The sequence below is a fragment of the Colossoma macropomum genome, unplaced genomic scaffold (genome assembly GCF_904425465.1).
Source record: "Colossoma macropomum unplaced genomic scaffold, Colossoma_macropomum, whole genome shotgun sequence".
Taxonomy (NCBI): Eukaryota; Metazoa; Chordata; class Actinopteri; order Characiformes; family Serrasalmidae; genus Colossoma; species Colossoma macropomum.
This window is the reverse complement of record NW_023494803.1, coordinates 29873678-29892264: the sequence shown is the minus strand read 5'-3', so window position 1 is coordinate 29892264 and position 18587 is coordinate 29873678. Positions and strand designations below refer to the sequence as shown.

The following is an 18587-nucleotide window of genomic DNA, read 5'->3' as shown; positions in this document are numbered from 1 at the left end:
CGTATTATAGAAAGAACTTTTGGAAGTGCACTTCAAGCGGTTTTTTCTTTTTTTTATTTCTATGTTGCAGATGTTGGTGTTGATTGCTGACTGTATTTGTCCATCTAGGCCAAAGCGAAATGAGGATAAACCTGGTAAGAAGAAAAAGAGAAGGAACTCATATCTTAAAATTGTACTGTGTTTGTTTGTGACAAACTATTTTCTGCACAAAATCTAGAGTTATGAAGTTATGCCACCTGATTGGTTTGGTTTTCTAAACCGGCAAAATATTAAACTTGGGCACAATGTCAGTGGAGATTCTTTTAAAAATCATTTTAAATCTAGGAGCAAACCTGCTCTGTTTCTGAAAAAAAAGTCAGTTCTTAATGTTAATTGTTTAGAAAGCACAAAGGTACTGAGCCTACTGTATGTTAAATTTTTATTAGTATTTATTTTTAACCTGAGGTTCAGTTATAATGTTTGTGTGGGTTTAGGTATCAAAAATAGTCGTTCATTTTTACTTGACCACTTTCCAGCCTCTCTTTATCCTTTAGAATTAAACAGGCTGTTTTTGTTACTGTGCCTTTAAGACCGATATATGTAAATGGCCTCTGTTCTAATCGGCTGTTCTGTATTGTGATTCATTCAAAAAAGCAGTCTGGACTGAAACACTTTGGACTGAAATATGCAGCCCTCTTAGATCACAGTGTTTTGCCAAGTGTTTTCTCTTTTAGCTTTTTTGTGCACTTTAGTCTTAATTGTTTTGAAAGAAAGGTTAAAAATCCACAAGAATTAAGTGAGCAGTAAGTTTACTTTCTGGAATTTTTTCTGATTGTTTAACATTTACAGTACTGGTTTAGCTTCCCTTTCATGTGATGAAGTTTGATTAATGCCAACTTAAATATCCTCTCATATTGTGCTGAAAATATCATGATGTTAAATTTTTATCAAAGTCACCCAGCACTATGCTGTAAGCATCCTGATGCATCAGTACCTGATCAGTGTTTCTGTGAGTGATGAATTTTAGATTTTAGATTCAACCGAATACAACCAAAGTAAATTCTTTTGGTCAGGATATTACAGGCCTGCCTTTTACCGTTTTACATTACAGATTCCCCAGTGTATTTTTTTATTACATATTTTAAGCAAAAATGTAGCAACACAGTTGCAGTACTAATATTTTATCCATATGGTGTTCATAATTTTAGTTTGTGTGGATTTGGAGGCAGCTTGGTTTAAGATTTCATGTACTGAAATAAAAGATATGCAGTATTGAATGTCTAACAACATTAGCCCTGATTCCAAATGCTTAGTGTTCACATTAATATCTCATGCAGCAACAGTATCATTCCTAAGCCTTTTCTTCAAGCTCATATGACACACTGAACGTTATTTTGTGTCAGAGGATCTGTAGAAATATAATCCCTCTCTTCACTCAGTGGAAACTGTACTTCTGCCTCTCCAGTTTTGTACACAAAAGACGAAGGCTCAGAGGATGAGGTGGACGACACTGTTACAGAGGAGAAGCGCATGTCTGACCAGGACAATGAGAGTGAACGAGTGTCTGGTGAAGAGTCCACTGAAGAGGAAGGAGGCGCGGTCACAGAGGTTGCAACTGGCAGCACTGAGCAGCCTCAGACAGAGGGGGCAGCAGAGGGATCAGTGAGGAAGAGGAAACCTCAGGGGCCTAACAGTCCAGAGGGCACATAACGTCTCAACACACACTACAAATCTGAAATATAGTGTAAACCAAAATAGGGAACTCCTGCATCTACAGGGCAGTGCTGAATGCCATGCTGTAAGTGCATAATGCTCATTTTCTCTTCTGTGCAGTTTCTTTAGCTGATCTACGGTATTGCTTACTTTTTCTCCAGCCCGTCCTGATCTCTCTCTACAAGCTCCGCTTATGGAAAAACAGTATTGCTTGTGTGTCTTAGGAAAAACCTTGAAAGTAATTATATTTACATACAAAATTGTTTGCCAAGGATTTATCACCAAACAGGTGACTTATATGACTTATGAAGTCAATATTGTTTGGAATAAGCAAAAAGTTGGATAAACGTTGTATGTTTTAGGTGTCCATGTCCAGTAATACTAAGTGGAATATCTTTGTTTACGCTGTTGTTCATTACAATAATGCCTCCAATTATTATTATTATTATTATTATTATTATTATTTTTATTTTTTTTTTTTTATATAACTCTAACGACTGCTTTTCTGTAAGTGCATGTTTAATCACATTCCAGTGGCAGGGCCACAACATCACATAGCCACAATGGAACTGTTTTAGTAACAGTCGTTTCAGAGACAGCACACACCAGCACAGCTCTGATGTGACTGACTGAGAGTATCTAATGTACATGGTGGTGAGTGCACTCCTAATGTGAGGACAATCATCATAATACAGGTGTTGTCAGAGCAGTTTAACATGAAGGTCTCAGGATATGAATTTTCACTCTCTGGATTGTTCTTTATCTGCAAAAGAAGAATAAATAAACAAAAATAAAAAAATATATAGAGATCTGTTTATAGAAGCTTAAAGGAATTCTCCATTGTTTTTTAACTGTAATTTCCTTGTATTTCCCTGAACTTTCCCTATAATGGAAGCTGAAGCACCTGTCCACTGACTTCTATAATAAGCGTGTTTGGAGTTTACAGTTCTTTAATTAAGTGTCAAAACTGTGTAGTAATCGACCTTATCAACCAGCAGATAGAGATTAGGTTGGGAAATAATGGAGAATTCCTTTAAGGCCAGGGCACACTGATTCAACATTACCCAACAAACACCAACATTCTGGTGCTGGCAATTGCCCTTATACTGAACCGGAAACCGGAAAGCCAAATGAGGGATGAGAATTCTAAACCTGTGTGAATGGGGGGTGAGTGCTCTAGTAGTGGGGGACGCCATTCTAGAACTGAGTGAATGAAGGGAGAACCTTCTAGAGCAGTGAAAAAGGGGGGAAACATTCCAGAACTGACTGAATGAAAGGAGAACCTTCTAGATCAGTGAAAGTGGAGGAGAGCGTGCTAGAACTGTATGAATGGGGGATAGCATTCTAGAGCAGTGTAAATAGCAGGGAGCATTCTAGGAGAGTGTGAATAAAAGGAGAACATTCTAGAGCAGTGTACATCCTTAATATTTGGTTTTCTTGGCCTCTGCAGTCAAAAGGTTTGGACACCCCTGTTCTAGAGGCTTCCAACAGTCACACAGGTGTGGCACGCCAACCCAACATTTGTGTTTGTTGTTTTTTTGGAGATTGTTGAATCTGTGTGCTTTGGGCTTCAGTGTCTTAATCTCTGCTGATTGCATTCTGTTGATGAATTTGCACTTTGAGACCATGTAGTATACAGTGTGCTACACTGTACCTTGCAGAAGTATTGGGACAGTGATGTTATGTTGCTGTATATGTAGGCTGATATTATCCAAGATGAATATGAAGCAGTGATACAGAGTGCCATCTCTTTTTTGTTTTTCTGCATCTGTGGTTTATTATTTTGGCATGGTAGCTTTTTTTATGCTTGCTCTCCCTTGCGTCCCCATTTTAGAGGTATGTCCATATTAGGACTAATTCATTTTAATTAAGTCACAAAACATGAATATAAGTTAGTACTAGGTATCATATTCCTCATCCACAGTTTTCATCCAATCCCCAGGATTTTTAGAAGCCCATAGTTTTTATTGAAATTGTGTATGGAATATAGGGTGAATATATGACTATCATGATTATATGTTTTACAATGTTGACAGACTGTTGAAATTTGGAATATGTACCTTGTCAAGTATGTTTGCCATGTTTTTGTGTGTCTTTTTTCACATACATTTATACACTATACCAAAATTGTATTGACATCATTGTATTGTTTAATTGTCTATGAATTAAATTATGGTCAATACAATATTTTGCAGGCTAAACGATTTTCTGTGTGCGTAAGCATTTTTTATTTGAAATAAAATGGGATTAGTGTGGGATTTGGTGTTGCATTTATGGTGATATAGATTAAAAAAAAACACAGTAGACTTGTACACTTTGTATCTCCGAGTCGAATTCCTGTGATATGAAGTTTAGAGGGAAGTTTGTACATGATTAGACACCGTGTCCTCCTCTGAACTTGATATTGTGTAGGATACAGAGATGAGATGAGCCCCGCAATACTGTTATGTAAAGCTGCAGAGGAGGATATATAGAGAGGAGGATCCAAACGGCCAGGAATATTAACAGCCTACAACCTACACAGCAGTGTGGTGCAGAATTTCTGCTGAGAGGGAAATCTCTGCAAGGGTGAAAATGAATGCACATTATCCTAGTGCCAAGTAATACAATAAGAGCTACTCATTTAATCATGCTTTCAATCAGACATGATGGGATTCTTCAGGAAGGACTTTTTGCATAGCTGCAAAGCTTTTCTCTGTTCTTACAGTCGACACACAGCATCGATTTTTTATTCCTCTCAGTGTGGGCTGCTCAGCATATTTGTGAACCTCTTACAAGGCAAAAGCCCCTGTAGCTATTTCAGGAGCAACTAGGCCCTGGGTAGATAAACGTGTGTTGTAAAACTCTGCAAAGTTAACTTTTGTGAGTTAATTATTTATAGGTGGCCCACTGATCCTTGTGAACTGCTGCAAAGGGGCAAAAGAGGCAGATTGAGGGTTGTCTCTTAGGAAACATGTCTGACAAGCCTGTTTGCGTCCGTGATTTCGAGCACCGTGCTAAAAGATTCTTGCCAAAAGCGGTGTTTGATTATTATTTCTCAGGAGCAGATGAGCAGGAATCTCTAGCTGATAATGTAGCTGCTTTCTCAAGGTATGTATCCTGATGTGGCATTGTTTTTCTTAAACCTCAGAGAACACAAAGGAAGAACACAGAAATCCTGCAACTGCACAGCTAGAACAGCTCGTACATGTACCAAAGTACTATTCTCAGCTGTGGCTCAGTAGTAAGCTTCTTTTGCGGTGAATCTTTGCCCCTTTTTTACATTATCTTATTTGTCTCTGGATAATAGGAGCCTTGGCGATATTCTGTGAGAAATATCTGAATTTACTTGGAAAACAACTCTGTGTGTCCAGACACATTTGACCTGACCTAGAATACTGTGCAAAAGTCAGTGAGCACCCTTCATTTTTGTTTCCATTCCAAATGGACATTAAATACAAGTTATTCATTTTTCAGGAGATTACATACAAGTCAGTCCATTTGCATATGGAAGGGGGAAAGTCAAAGGATAAGTAGAAAAACAGGCGTTTACTAAACTGCATTAAGAATGCGTTAAGAATTAATTACATTAAAATCATTAGAAGATATAGAGAAAATGGGACTCCTAACAACCGTGCAAGACCTGGTAGACCACCAAAACTGTCACCATTAGATAAACAGTACTTAAGGCTTTTATCCTTGATCAAGCTCCACTCTTACTTCAGAGCTGAAAAATCCACAGTTGTTTCTGTCTATCGTTTTACTGTGAGAAGACAACTCAACACTGAGTCTGAAGGGAAGTGTAGCTGTCAAGAAGCCCTTACTGAGAAAAGAAATAGACAAAAAAGAACATTTGCAAATCAAACAACAAAGCTGCTGGTGTTCCCAGAACAATGGACTGACCACCCCAGAGTCCAGACCTCAGCAGAATTTAATATATTTGGGGATTACACGGATCATGAGAAGCAGAAAATCAACCAACTTCCAAGACTGAACTTTGGAGGTGTGGAAAAATATCTCTCCAGATTTCTTTGAAAAAGAAAGCGAGTCTCCTGAAAACAATGGAAGCTGTATTAAAGACAAGCGTGGACACACAAAATAATGAAAGATGTGATATTACATTTAGATGTTGAGGCTTCTGTATAATTTTCTGCTAAATATGTATTCTGCTTTCTTTTCTGACTGAAAATAAATACTTTGTGCTTAAAGGCCATTTTGACTGGAAATTAATTAACAAGTGGTCTCTGACTTTTGCACAGTACTGTTTATCAGTTACCCTCTTGAGTAATACACACCTTTATAACTCATTTTACGACACTCTCAATAGGTCAGAAAAGCTAATAACAACTGTGTTAACTCTGCTATTCAAAGTGTTAAATAACAGAAAAATAATGTTTATTGTGTAATCTTGTGGATTATAAGCTTTCAATTATGTTATAAAAGGAGCATGACAAAACACAATGTGGATGTCCTACGGAGAAGCCTGGTAATCAACCGCTTCAGATCTTCGAGGTTTAAAACTGAAAAACAAAGTATTTCTGAAAGAGCTGCAGATTATTTTCCATGTACAAGGGCCCTTTTAAACTGTCACTCGGAGACAAGTAACATGGACATGTTCTGGTGGAAATGAGCCCAAAAGCGTTTCTCTGAATGGCAAAACATCAAGCAGGTAATGCAGACCATCACAACAATGGTTTTGGGAAATTGCTTTTCAGACAGCAAGTTAATAGCCTGAGTCATTCCATTACAGCACACGTCAGTTTGTGCAATTCAAAGACTAAAATATGCCTTAACCGTTGCAAAACCACACTTTCGGCCTATTTTTAAGAGGACTCTGTTTGGATGCTGGGAGTCAGAGAGAGTTATCATTATGGATATTTCTCTAAGCTTTGACCACTATGCTCGGCTGCGTGGGTGGTCAGACTTTCCGTGGAGACCAACTGAGGTGAGGAAAGTGCCCTGCGGCGGTGTCAATAAAAGAAAAGGCTATCATTATCCACATAAACAATGCTACATTATTTATGGAATAATCAAGAGCCACCTATAAGTCCTGGTTCCAGACGGTCATTACGGAAAGTTAAAAGATGCAGTCAACCATCCCAGGCCTAATGAGTCTGACTACATCAGCCATTAACAGTGGCAGGCAACAATTAGAGTCCAACAGAGGGTTCTGTTTCTCACCTTATATATGACCTGCAAATCACGAAAAAAGCAGGCCTGACTTTATGGCAAAGCCTGTCTGTTGCTACATACTTACTCATACAGCGTTCTACTTTGGGAGACAATAGAAACAGTTACTAAAGGGATGTCAAAGGAAGGAAGAAAGGGTGGAGAGCAGACACTAAAAGAGATACAATGATGAAACATAATGACAACTTACATTTTTAACTGTGGAAACAGTTTGAAAAATGACTTGAAAGTCATTTGAAAGTGAAAAGAACGATGAGTCAACAAGATGGAAGGGATGAATGGAAAAGAGACGTGCATCAGTCAAAAAAAAAAACAGCGTATTGAACTGGAACAGTGCAAAAGTCCAGTCCAAAGTCTGACAGCTTTAGCTTAAAACAAATGGAAGAGTGTCCAGTTTTCTAAAAGGATCCGTGAAAAAGAGATTAAAAAAGAACATGTGCAAATGATTGAGTTAAATAAGGACACCCTGAACCTATATGTGAAATCTGGTAGCCCTTGGAGAACTAAGTGAAAGTAAGTTTGAAAAATGACCATATGATCACCAAATGATCGCAGTTAAAGCCGGCTAGCATCGTGCAAAGTCAGAAAGAGTCCACTGTACATGCTTTGTCGATCTAATTATCAATTTAATTCCCCTTAACTTCCCCAATGCTAAATATAACACTCACTCTAATCCTAACTTTAAAAACCTAACTCTAACCCTAACTGGTTCTATCCATAAACCAGGAGGAGTTCTGAGTCCACAGGGTCCTACGTTCCCTCAGACATTTATGTGTTACGTCATACCTCATACATTACACATTTAGTCTTATTGTCATGTTGAGGAAACACGGCTCTGACACATGGGCCATGGACAGTGGTGGATGCTAACGAAGTACATGTACTGTACTTTCAAGCATTTGTACTTTCATAAAGTATTTCCACTGGACTTGGACTTTCCCTCCAATACATTTCACAGTAATACAATGCACTTTCACAAATGAATCAAACCAAATGTCCAATCATAGCTTAGCGACTGTAACTAGGCGAGGGCAACTTTGACAAGCTTTTAGAATAAAAAAAAATTAATGTGGGGTATGTTTAAATCAAATACTCAGTATTTCATGAGTTTTGATGGGGAGTGAAATTTTACTCATTTCGTAAACACAAGAGGAGAAACATTAAACATTCACATCAGAAAAACCACAGCAAGTCAGTGATTAAAGGTGCTGTCTGTAAGATTTAGAGGGATCTATTAGCAGAAATGGAATATATAATACAAAACCATGTTTTAATTAGTGCACATTCACCTTTAATTACGAATCATTTTCATTGGCTTAGAATGGGCCCTTCATATCTACATAAGGAGCAGGTGCTTCTTCAACAGAGGCCACCATGTTGCACTGCCATGTTTTTACAGTAGCCCAAAATGGACAAACCCTGGCTCTAGAGCAAGTGTTCTCAATCCTGCTCTATCTACCACCCTGGAGAGTTCAGGTCCAACATACCTGGCTCTAATATTCAGATGCACCTGAAGGTCTTCATTAACTGGATCAGGTGTGTTTGATTAGAGGTGGAACAAAGCTGTCAGGGTGGTAGATCTCCAGGACAAGGATTAGGCCTTCCTGCTCTAGAGAGCGCCTTTCGTGTATTTACATTGAAGCTGCAGCTTGAATTTAGTGGCTCCATGGCACCAGTTGGAAGACATCAAAAGAAGAATCAGTGGTTGAGAAACCCAAATTGTGACAAATGAAAGATCATACTTATTATTTAGCCCAAGAAAAAGGATAATAGGTGAATTCTCATTGTCAAGGAAACAGAAACGGAGATACAAAACACAATCGGGACAGGCGACGACAGAAAACCTAACGGCCACTGTGGGTTCTATTAAACGCTTGGAAAGGGAGGAGTGAGGAAGGGGTATTCAGTTGGTTGCAATCCGCAGCCTCACCACTAAATGCTGCTAAATCTTACACACTGCTCCAATAATATTTCACTGTCTTATATATACTGTAGGTGGCGCTTGTTTCCCCGTGTGCTGAGAGATGTGTCCAGAGTGGACATGTCCACCACAGTGTTGGGCCAGAAGCTCAGCATGCCAATATGTGTGGCAGCAACTGCCATGCAGAGAATGGCTCACCCCGATGGAGAAACTGCTACTGCAAGAGGTAAACCATAAAGCCTCCATAATGGGTCGCTAACATAATTCACCACTTGGTGGAGCTCCAGGTCTGTGATAGAGAATACTGAAGCGGGCTCTCAGCCACTAAAACAGCTTAAGCACTGCTACATACTTCTGGTGAACATTAGGTTTTTCCAAGCAGTCAGTTCTAATTGAGTTACTATTACACGCTCCACTTGTGAGGTTTTGCTGCAAACGATAGAATATCATTCTTACAACTTAAAACTGTGTATTAAAGCCTGTGGTGGTTGTGGGTTATAGCCTAATGGCCGTGCACCAGTTTGCTGGGCTGAAAGTAAGTGAAATAAATGATCTCAGCCACATTATGGTCCCATAAAGTTTAATTTTTGTCCCAACACTCAGTACTTTGCTTAAGTCATTTCACAGAGGTGTTCTTCTTTCAAAGTAGATCTTTTAATACATGCCGTAAGCCTAATTGGGGCTTTTTATAACGATAGATAAAGAGGAGTGTAACTGTTGATGAGCCCTGCATATTCACTTGGAGGAATCCAGGCCTATTCCTCCTTATAGAACTGCTTCAACTCTGCTATTTTGGTTGGCTTTCTTGCATGAACGCCTCACCTTAGGTTCTGCTTCAACATTTCCACTGAATTAAAATTTGGGACTTTGGCTAAGCCATTTCAGAATGCAACATTTCTTTCACTTTAACCAGTCTTTGTAGATTAACTGGTGTTTTAGGGTTGTTGTCATTCTTTGTTCATACAATCTGGAATTCATAGCTTCATCAAAATCAAACAAAGCTGTCCTGGTCCAATAGCAGCAAAACAACCTCAAACTGTGATACTCCCACCACCGTGTTTCTAAAGTTGGAATGAAGTTCTTTTGTTGGAATGCAGTGTTTGGTTTTGCCAAACATAACATCTCTCATTTAAGCCATAAAGATCCATTTTTCCATCCACATAACATTATTTCAGTAGCCTTCTGACTCATCCAGGTGGTCTGTAGGAAACTTTAAACAGGCAGAAATGTTCTAGAGAGTAGTGGCTTTCTCCATGCTTAAATTCCATCCATACTATTCTTGTTTAGTGTTCGCTTGATTGTAGACTCATGAACACTGACATTAGTATAAAAGAGGCCTACAGATCTTTAGATGTTACCCTGGAGTTCTTTGTGATCTCCCAGAATATCACACACCTTAGCCTTTGAGTCAGTTTTGTTGGATAACCACTCCAGGGAAGGACAACAATGGTGTTGAATTTCCTCCATTTGTACATCTGCCTGACAGTGGATTGGTGATGTCCAAACTAAATAGTTTTGGAACCTCTTCCAGCCTAATGAGCACTGGCAAATAATTTTCTAAGGTCCTCAGAAATCTCATTTTACTTAGACATGAACTAACAAACGTGTGGAGTAAAGACCAGACTTTGATAGTGATGACTCAGGCTGATGTTTTTTAAACAGGTTAGGGTCAACTACACTCACACCTGATTGTCATCTAACTGATTGAACCCCCTGACCCCAATTATCACCTACACCAAGTGATAATTCTATAGGGTCACATACTTTAAATATAATTGTTTGCGTCATTTGTTTTGTTGTGTCCTATTTATCTATCGGTATGACTTCAATAACTTCAATGAAGATACGATTATATTTTAGGTATGTTTATGTAGAAATTCACACAAGCGTTCACAAACTTTCAAGCAACACTATTTAATGTAAAGATAAAAGGCGATTTAACGTAAAGTGTTTTTCACAGCAGTCTATGTGCATGTTTCAGATAGGTTTCACATTTTCCTTGCATTTTATTTTTTTTACTCTGCCCACCTACAAGGTTTTTATGGTTTTATGAACCAAAAGCAATTTCAGTTCATTTTTACATGACCATTTTCCAACTTTTATCTCTTAGAATTACACAGGCTGTTACTGTGCCTTTAAGACTAACATATGTAAACAATCTCTGTTCTGATTGGCTGTCCTGTATTATGTCTCATTCAAAAAGCAGTCCAGGCTGAAAAACTCCCAATAGCTTTAGTGTGAATGGGTGGAGCTAAACTGCTGTAAGCTGAATAGGAATTTTGCAGCTTAACTTTCATATATGAACTGTACAGACTGTGTGGTGAATGTTACTTTTTGAAACTTTAACAATGTTAAAATACAACATCAAACTCTTTTATTCCAAAAAAACAAAGAAAATTTGTTTTTTTCATGATATGAGCGCTTTAAAACTTAAATAAACCTTTTGTACAGCACTACCAGCCTACTATAACTACACTATTCACCTTGGAATATGGTCATTAAAATACTTCACAATTGGATTATTTTGCATTAATATACAAATCTGTTTAACATGCTAGAGACATCTTTTTTCATGACTATCCCATTATAGTTTTTGAAAAATGTACATTTTAGTGTTCCGCAACATTCAATCAGCCTTGTCACTTGAACACATTCACCACTCTGAAATATCTGAAACATTCCACAAGTCACATGTTCAGCAGGAATTTGCCTCATCCAAGTTTCTGAAGATCAGAGCAAGAAGAAATTATCTATTATTCTTTTTTCAATCTGTTATACTTTTTCAATTCAATTAATTTATTATTTTCAATTAAATTGTGAAATTGACTGAGGAGTTCACTACTGAAAGCACAACCCAGTTACCCAAATGTTAGATTGAAAATAAATTATTTATTATCTTTAGAATGTCCTCATGCCATTAGCGTGGATGCTAGTCAACCACGTTTAGTGTAGTTACTAATTCTATGCTATAAAAACTCAACCCTGTTACTTTTGATGCCATCGTTAGCAAATAAACCTTGTAAAACATGAGATATTGCATCTGAGATGGATTAACACAAGTTTTTGAATGATGCATGTTCTCTTAAATTCAATGTTGATGATTAAATCATTTAAAAAAAGAAATAAATTACGTGATTTAAAAAATAAACAAATAAAGTTTAAAGCTACACTATGTAAGATTTGGGGATTTGGAGACCTCTCTGGTGTAAATGTGTCTCTGGTAGAATTGCACACAAGTGCGGAAGAACGTTGTAACATGGGTTGTGCTTCAGACCCCTTCCCCGAGCAGATAAATCTGATAGTTGCAAAAGTGTTACAAGGGTATTCAAAGAGAACTTGGTAAAGAATGTGTCTTCTAAAGATCTGAATGAATGATTTTGCATTGAGCCCTAAATATCAATCTTCTTCTTGAGTCTGTGCATCTGACGTTAATACATAAAGACGTATACATACGATGTGGTTCAACAAACTCCCACAAATTTATTTCAGGCTTTGCAATTAAAAAAAAAAAAACATAGTGCCTACATGGTGCTACATAGAGTTATCTGGGCTAAATGGCACTTCAATCATGGAATCATCCTTTTAACTTGTTTGCAAAATATTGTGATATATATCTCATGTATTGTGGAAATGTCTTAAAGAAGCATGATACTATACTTTTACCATATCGCCCAGCCCAAATCACAGACATTCTGTTTCTCTCTGTCTGCTGCTCTTCTCCTAGCTTGCCTGTCTGCTGGTACAGGTATGATGCTGAGCTCCTGGGCCACCTCTACTATAGAGGAGGTGGCTAAGGCAGCCCCAGGCGGCCTGCGCTGGATGCAGCTGTACATTTACAAAGACCGTGCTCTGACTCACTCTCTGGTCAGGAGGGCTGAAGAGGCTGGGTATAAGGGTATCTTTGTCACTGTGGACACACCTTATCTTGGCAAGCGGCGTGATGACGTGCGCAACCGCTTTAAGCTGCCCTCTCATTTGAGGTAAAAAAGCTGAGGCAACCACGCGTGACATGCTCCTGAGCCAAGTGCAGGGTTTTAACAGCTATTTGTGAAACGTGTGAGTGGAGGTCTTACTGCATGTCATACTGGACACATCCTCAACATCTTTAAACTTTAGTTCACCACTGCATCTGCATCTTTGGGGAAAAAATAATGTCTCCTGTTTTCTTTAAACACACAAAACCCAACACAAATTATAACAGAGAGAAAACTATCTAGGTCACCACTACACTTTCACCACAGTGAAAATATGCTGGAACTACGTTCGCTGTGGGCAGCTGACCTAAACTCAACATTAGAAAACCACTCATGACTGACTGCATGTCTGAGAGAGGCATCTAATACCGATATTTCTTGAAAAACAAAAGGCTGTCTGAATTTGGCCCCACACAGACATCTTCTTTCAGCTTTGTTTTCTCTTGAAAACTGAACTGCTTCCACTCAACAGCTTTATGTATTTATGGAAACAGAAATCTGGCTCCTAAACTGGGGAAGCCTTTTCCCCGCATCATACAGTAGATTAGCAAGTCGCTCATGGGGATTAATAGGAACTGGTTAATCTTTGCTGCCCCTCGTTATGTTATGCTAAAGAAAAACAGCTTCATGAAAGCAAAGGCTTCCTGTCTTGTACCACTAGGTGAATTATTGCAATCAGAAAACTGAAAAGAAGTTTGTGAGCAGATCGTATATTTTGCAAGACTGCCTCCCCTTTCCATCAGCAATGACACAACACAAGTTTCTTAGGCTTTCCTGAAGATCTTTTGCTTGGCCTCACAAATCAAAGTGCAGCAGCAGCAACAAGGTGCCATTCAGCTGCTGGTCGGCTGCTGCTTGGCTAAGTCCTGAGCTCAGCTTTCACACAGTGACCAAAAACAACACAACTCAAAATTAATTCCATTTTTTTTTTGCCCTCTTTCTTTTCCAGGATGGCCAATTTCGAATCCCCTGATTTAGCGTTCTCCTCAAAGGAGGGCTACAGGGAGGACAGCGGGCTGGCAGTGTATGTGGCGCAGGCCATAGATCCTTCGCTGAAATGGGAGGACATCGCCTGGCTAAAGCGAATCACGTCCCTGCCCGTGGTGGTCAAAGGGGTTTTGAGAGGTTAGCGCTCCAGCTGGAAGGAGCGAACCCAGCGTCTGCTGAAGGCCGCACTGTGGGTCGGCTCAGCAGCCTGTGGCTTTTCAGCTTCATTATACTCTCTCACCCCTGAAAGTGGATGGCTGATATGCTGTAAAAGGGGCCATTTACATAATCCAATCCAAACACAAATGATGTGTGACCTGCATGTCAGCAAGAGGGTGTTAATTAAAGACACCATGTTGTGCATTTTATCTCATGGTGGGGAAGATAAGCAGTGAAGTACACAAGCCCTTCGCATAATTGCCTCCGTATGTCTGAGAATTGTTAGCATTTTTTGAGATAGACCTTTATCTTTTGGTCCTGCTGGGTCAGGAGCTACCAGACTTCCGAAATGGCGTTTAAAGTGATAGTTTGGCCAAAAAAATCAATTTGCTAGTAAGAAGTGAAAGCTTATGCCCCACTAATTAGCATCGTGCTAACTGTGCACCTAAATGTTCCAAAAGACCACTTTCAAGAATGTTTTTTTCATAATATATGTTATTGAGAGTGTGCTTTACACATACAGGAAATATCAATGCCATATTACGATTAATTTCAATTTTATTAAAAACTTTTTACATCCAAAATTGTTACAAATGGATATACAGCATTTTGGAATGAAGCAGCCGTGTTGAATCCTGAATTTTGTCCATACTGTTGTCCATTTTTTGTAGGTATCAGCTTATAGACTTCATTTTTACACATAACTGTATATGGTGTCAGACACCATGTAAGCAAGTTTATTTAAGTTTTATTAGTTAATTAGTTTTATGATGTTTTAACATTATATTTTGGGCTAAAATATATTTTTTTCAGTCCATTCATGGCAGAGAGGTGCTTACAGAGTGTTGCAAGGCAAAAAAACTACCGTAAAATTTATTTTTTCAAATATATTACTATTTTACAGTCATCAACATTACATAGGAAAACTTAGTCATTGTGACTCCTGGTTCTTTTCACCACCAGAGTCAGTAAGTTTCTTTACAGTGAACCATTCTACATCAGACTACTTTGAATGGTTTTGTTTATATCTCAACAATTAAATAAATGGGTAGAAAAAAGGGGAAAATGGGTGGAATATCCATTTTAACAACTTAACATGATTTGTAACAACTATATGATTGAGGTATGCAGTTTCCATGATGCTAATTATAAACTTATAAACTTTGATTACTTTTTAGCCTTGTAGCGCAAAAACTAAAGAAGCAGCTGTAGTCTGGTCCGTCTGTAGCTGTGCAAATGTACTTTACATTAACTTTACAGAAGAAGACAAAACATCCTTAATTTTCAATGCAAGTTAAGATAAAGAGGTTAATTCCAAGCATTGTTGGCCATTTCTTTTGTTCCAAGCTTCTTGCTAGTGTGGAACAATGTAAATAACCCAGCAATATTTACAAAATGTATTCACCACACAAAGACTGATTAACAGTTTAGAGCTCTGAAAACACATTGCTGCTTCCTTTAAACATCTATTTCACTCAAAGAGGGATTTGTATGCTTAACTTCCATAACAAGAGCTGCCATAATAAAGGGATTGCAACATTGTGTTTATGCTCAATCTCTGTTGCAGCGGAAGAAGCCAAAGAAGCTCTGAAATATGGTGTTGATGGGATACTTGTGTCAAACCATGGAGCAAGACAGCTTGACGGTGTTCCAGCCACCGTAAGTGCCTGGTGAAATAGTAAAGCAGTATTTATTCTTTAGAGTTCTCCAGGCCACATGTCGTCTTTTTGGTAATCTACTGTGGCCTGAAAATTGCAACTCAGCTACTTTGAAATGCAGTTGTTAGTTCCCTAAGATGTGACACTGAGGACTGCCTGAAAGCTTTGATTTAATACATGCTGTTAAATAGTAGAGTATTATAGCTGTCATATAGTGCTTGGGCGGTATGCAAAGCCAGTCATAATTCAGTCATGATGTTTTTTTTTCTGCTTGGGTTGCTCATCATCTTTATTTTTAGAAGTTAAAGGCTTATTTCAGCACAACAGCACACAAGCACGATTGATTTTAAATGAATGGTTCACCAAATAAATGAATGTACACAATTTTTTCCTTAAGGTAGCCAAAACATTGATTACCCCCCAGAAAAGTGTTTCAGAATAAAAATAAATTGAAATAAGTTTGAAATGCATCAAATTAGCTAAAATGTACCTAATCTCACCAAAAAAAGTGTAGCTACATGTGCATTTCTGTGACGTGTAAGAGCAGATCGATGCTTTGCCTGAGATCGTGGAGGCGGTGGACGGTCAGGTAGAGGTTTACCTGGATGGGGGGATACAGAAGGGTACAGACGTGCTGAAGGCTCTTGCACTGGGGGCGAAGGCCGTGTTTGTAGGGAGACCCATCCTGTGGGGTCTGGCCTGTGAGGTGAGAGTATATTGCACTTTCATCATTACAGCTATACCTATACCTGTCTTTTATCATTACAACTATATCTCATGTTATAGCTAATAACAGTACCACAGTGTGAAAGTTCCTGAGTCCCATGAGGTCAATGCTCTATACTAGTGAATGTCTCTTGCTGCTATTAGGGTGAGAAAGGTGTCAGCGATGTGCTCCAGTTGCTGCGAGAGGAGCTTCACCTTGCATTAGCCCTTTCAGGTAGTTCCTTTTTCCTGTTCATGAATAGGGCTCGGATGATAAGCAATTTGGAAAAAACTTATATTTCGTGACAAAACTCTGTGTATTTTACAGTTATATATTCCATACCAAATAAGTTTTGATTTGAGTGGGGGCGATAAATCTTTGTCCAACTTGAACAGACAAAAACTAAAAAAAGACATGTCAAGGTTTGAAAATGTAAGCTGTCTTTCACATCAGAGCTCATGGGTGCTCCTGTAGTTTGTTCGCTCCTTTTAATGCTCAAAGCTCTGAGCTAAAACTGATCCTGAAGATCCACCACACACTCAGCACTTCTCTCCTGTGTGGGTCAGTGGAAGTGCTGTCCTCCAGTGGCGCTCCTTGTGACATCTTTTAGCAGAATGGGCTGTTACCCTGGGGATGTGTCTTTGAGTTGCCCTGGCTTAAAAAAGTTAGCTATGTCGCTGTTACTACTCTATAAATATTTATTTTTTCTTCCTCTTTGCCTTCTTCCTATCTTCTCAGAATTAAAAAAAAAACATGCATTGGACTTAATGTGAAGGTTTCAGTGTGTCCATTAAAATCTACTCTGTGTGAATAGACAAGTAAACATTATACTAATTCTCTATATCAGGTTCATTACCATTACCTGTAATAATCGACAAGTCAAATCGATAAATCCAATAGATGCTCCCAGTCCTATTCATGGCACATTTATCCAATAAAAAATCCACTAAAAAAGTCATACCATGGAAAACGTAGATATACTGTGCAGATGTGCATTATGATTTGTCAGTTTTACATCTTATACTGCTACATTACATTTGTCATTTTGAGATATTTTATCATGTTGTGTTCCCTAAGGATGCCGTTCTTTGAAGGAGGTTGATAGAACCCTTGTGAGAAGATCTGGACACGTCTCAAGGATCTGACGGTCTGGACAAATTCATCATTAAAGTATCAGGGCTTGGAAACTCTGAGTTTCAGTTAAAACATCATCCAAATTAAATTGATGCCAAAAAGTCATTAAAATGATGTTGTTTATTAGTTTTGAAATTGAGTGGTGTCCAACTGAACTGCATTCTGGACAATATCAAATCCCTTCTCAGAAATAAATTCTGCATAACTACCCAATTAGATCAAATGTGTGGAATTGTGAATATATATCAAATGTATTTAATATTACCTATTTTACCATAGTAAAGCAATCGTAATAAAGGTGGAATTAATCCAAATTATTACATTTTATCATTCTTCTTTAGTAAAAGCACCTATTAGAATGGGCCCATTCTTACCATAGTGTCCTCATTGCAAGACTGTATTAAAAACAGCAGCATGCTCTCCTGGCTTTTTGTGTATTTGGATGTTTTCTAGGTTGTGGTAACAGTAAGGGAAAATCATATGTTCTGATATAGCCTCTCATGCCGCACTGTTGCTGCTGGGTGTCTCTCATGAATATGTAAACTCCCCTGACGAGGCCCAAAAGGCAAACGGGTTTGTAAGAAGTTCAGGAAGGTCACCCAAATGCTTTGGGATTTCTTTACTAGCTCTTTCCATGGCTGAGCCGCTGCTCCTGAATGAAGCCATTATATGCGTGGACTCGGAGCAGGAAAACAAACTTTGTCAGGACTCTGTTCATTAGCACCTAGCACTTTGTTTGAACCTCCTCCGTTCACAGGGGCCAGTGAAGGGAACGTTTCCCTCCAGCTGAAATCAAATGAAATGTACAGTATATGAAGGAGACACAGGGGGTTTGCACAGTGAGCTTAAACTCTGGAAGAAATAAAACCTCCACACCACATCTGACCAATTAAATATGAGGAAGATGTTTTCTGATGCAAACATGACCCACGTTAACTTTGGGCTGTCATAATTACCTGATTTAAAAAAATGGATGGAGGTAGTTTAATTATAATTAAATTGTACTTTCTCAGAGAACCGAAATTTGCTTGGTGATAATTAATAATTCTGTCTTTCATTAAGTAACAGAGACAAGTTGACACACCTGTTTCTACGCATTTTTCTCTGAAACCTATTTTTATATTGTTGCGTCAGTGAAGATAGAAAATATTATGATTTAAAGGCAAATCCTCGTTTATTGAACAGGC

At 38.4% G+C, this 18587-nt stretch overlaps 2 protein-coding genes across 2 annotated transcripts in view; both read left to right on the top strand.

The window, feature by feature from the left end:
- tmx4 (thioredoxin-related transmembrane protein 4) overlaps nt 1-3896 on the top strand; it is an 11468-nt gene extending 7572 nt beyond the window's left edge. Inside the window, exons 7-8 of the mRNA XM_036594130.1 lie at nt 71-134; nt 1445-3896. Of these exons, the coding sequence (XP_036450023.1) occupies nt 71-134; nt 1445-1689 (309 nt within the window). The 3' untranslated portion in view covers nt 1690-3896. The remainder of the gene's footprint in view (nt 1-70; nt 135-1444) is intronic.
- Nucleotides 3897-4589: 693 nt separating this feature from the next.
- Nucleotides 4590-17820, top strand: hao1 (hydroxyacid oxidase (glycolate oxidase) 1). The gene is made up of 8 exons (XM_036594129.1): nt 4590-4782; nt 8857-9008; nt 12507-12762; nt 13706-13881; nt 15470-15561; nt 16108-16266; nt 16431-16500; nt 17344-17820. Exons 1-8 carry the CDS (start codon nt 4646-4648, stop codon nt 17409-17411), a joined length of 1110 nt encoding a protein of 369 aa, XP_036450022.1. The 5' UTR covers nt 4590-4645; the 3' UTR covers nt 17412-17820.
- Nucleotides 17821-18587: the final 767 nt, after the last annotated feature.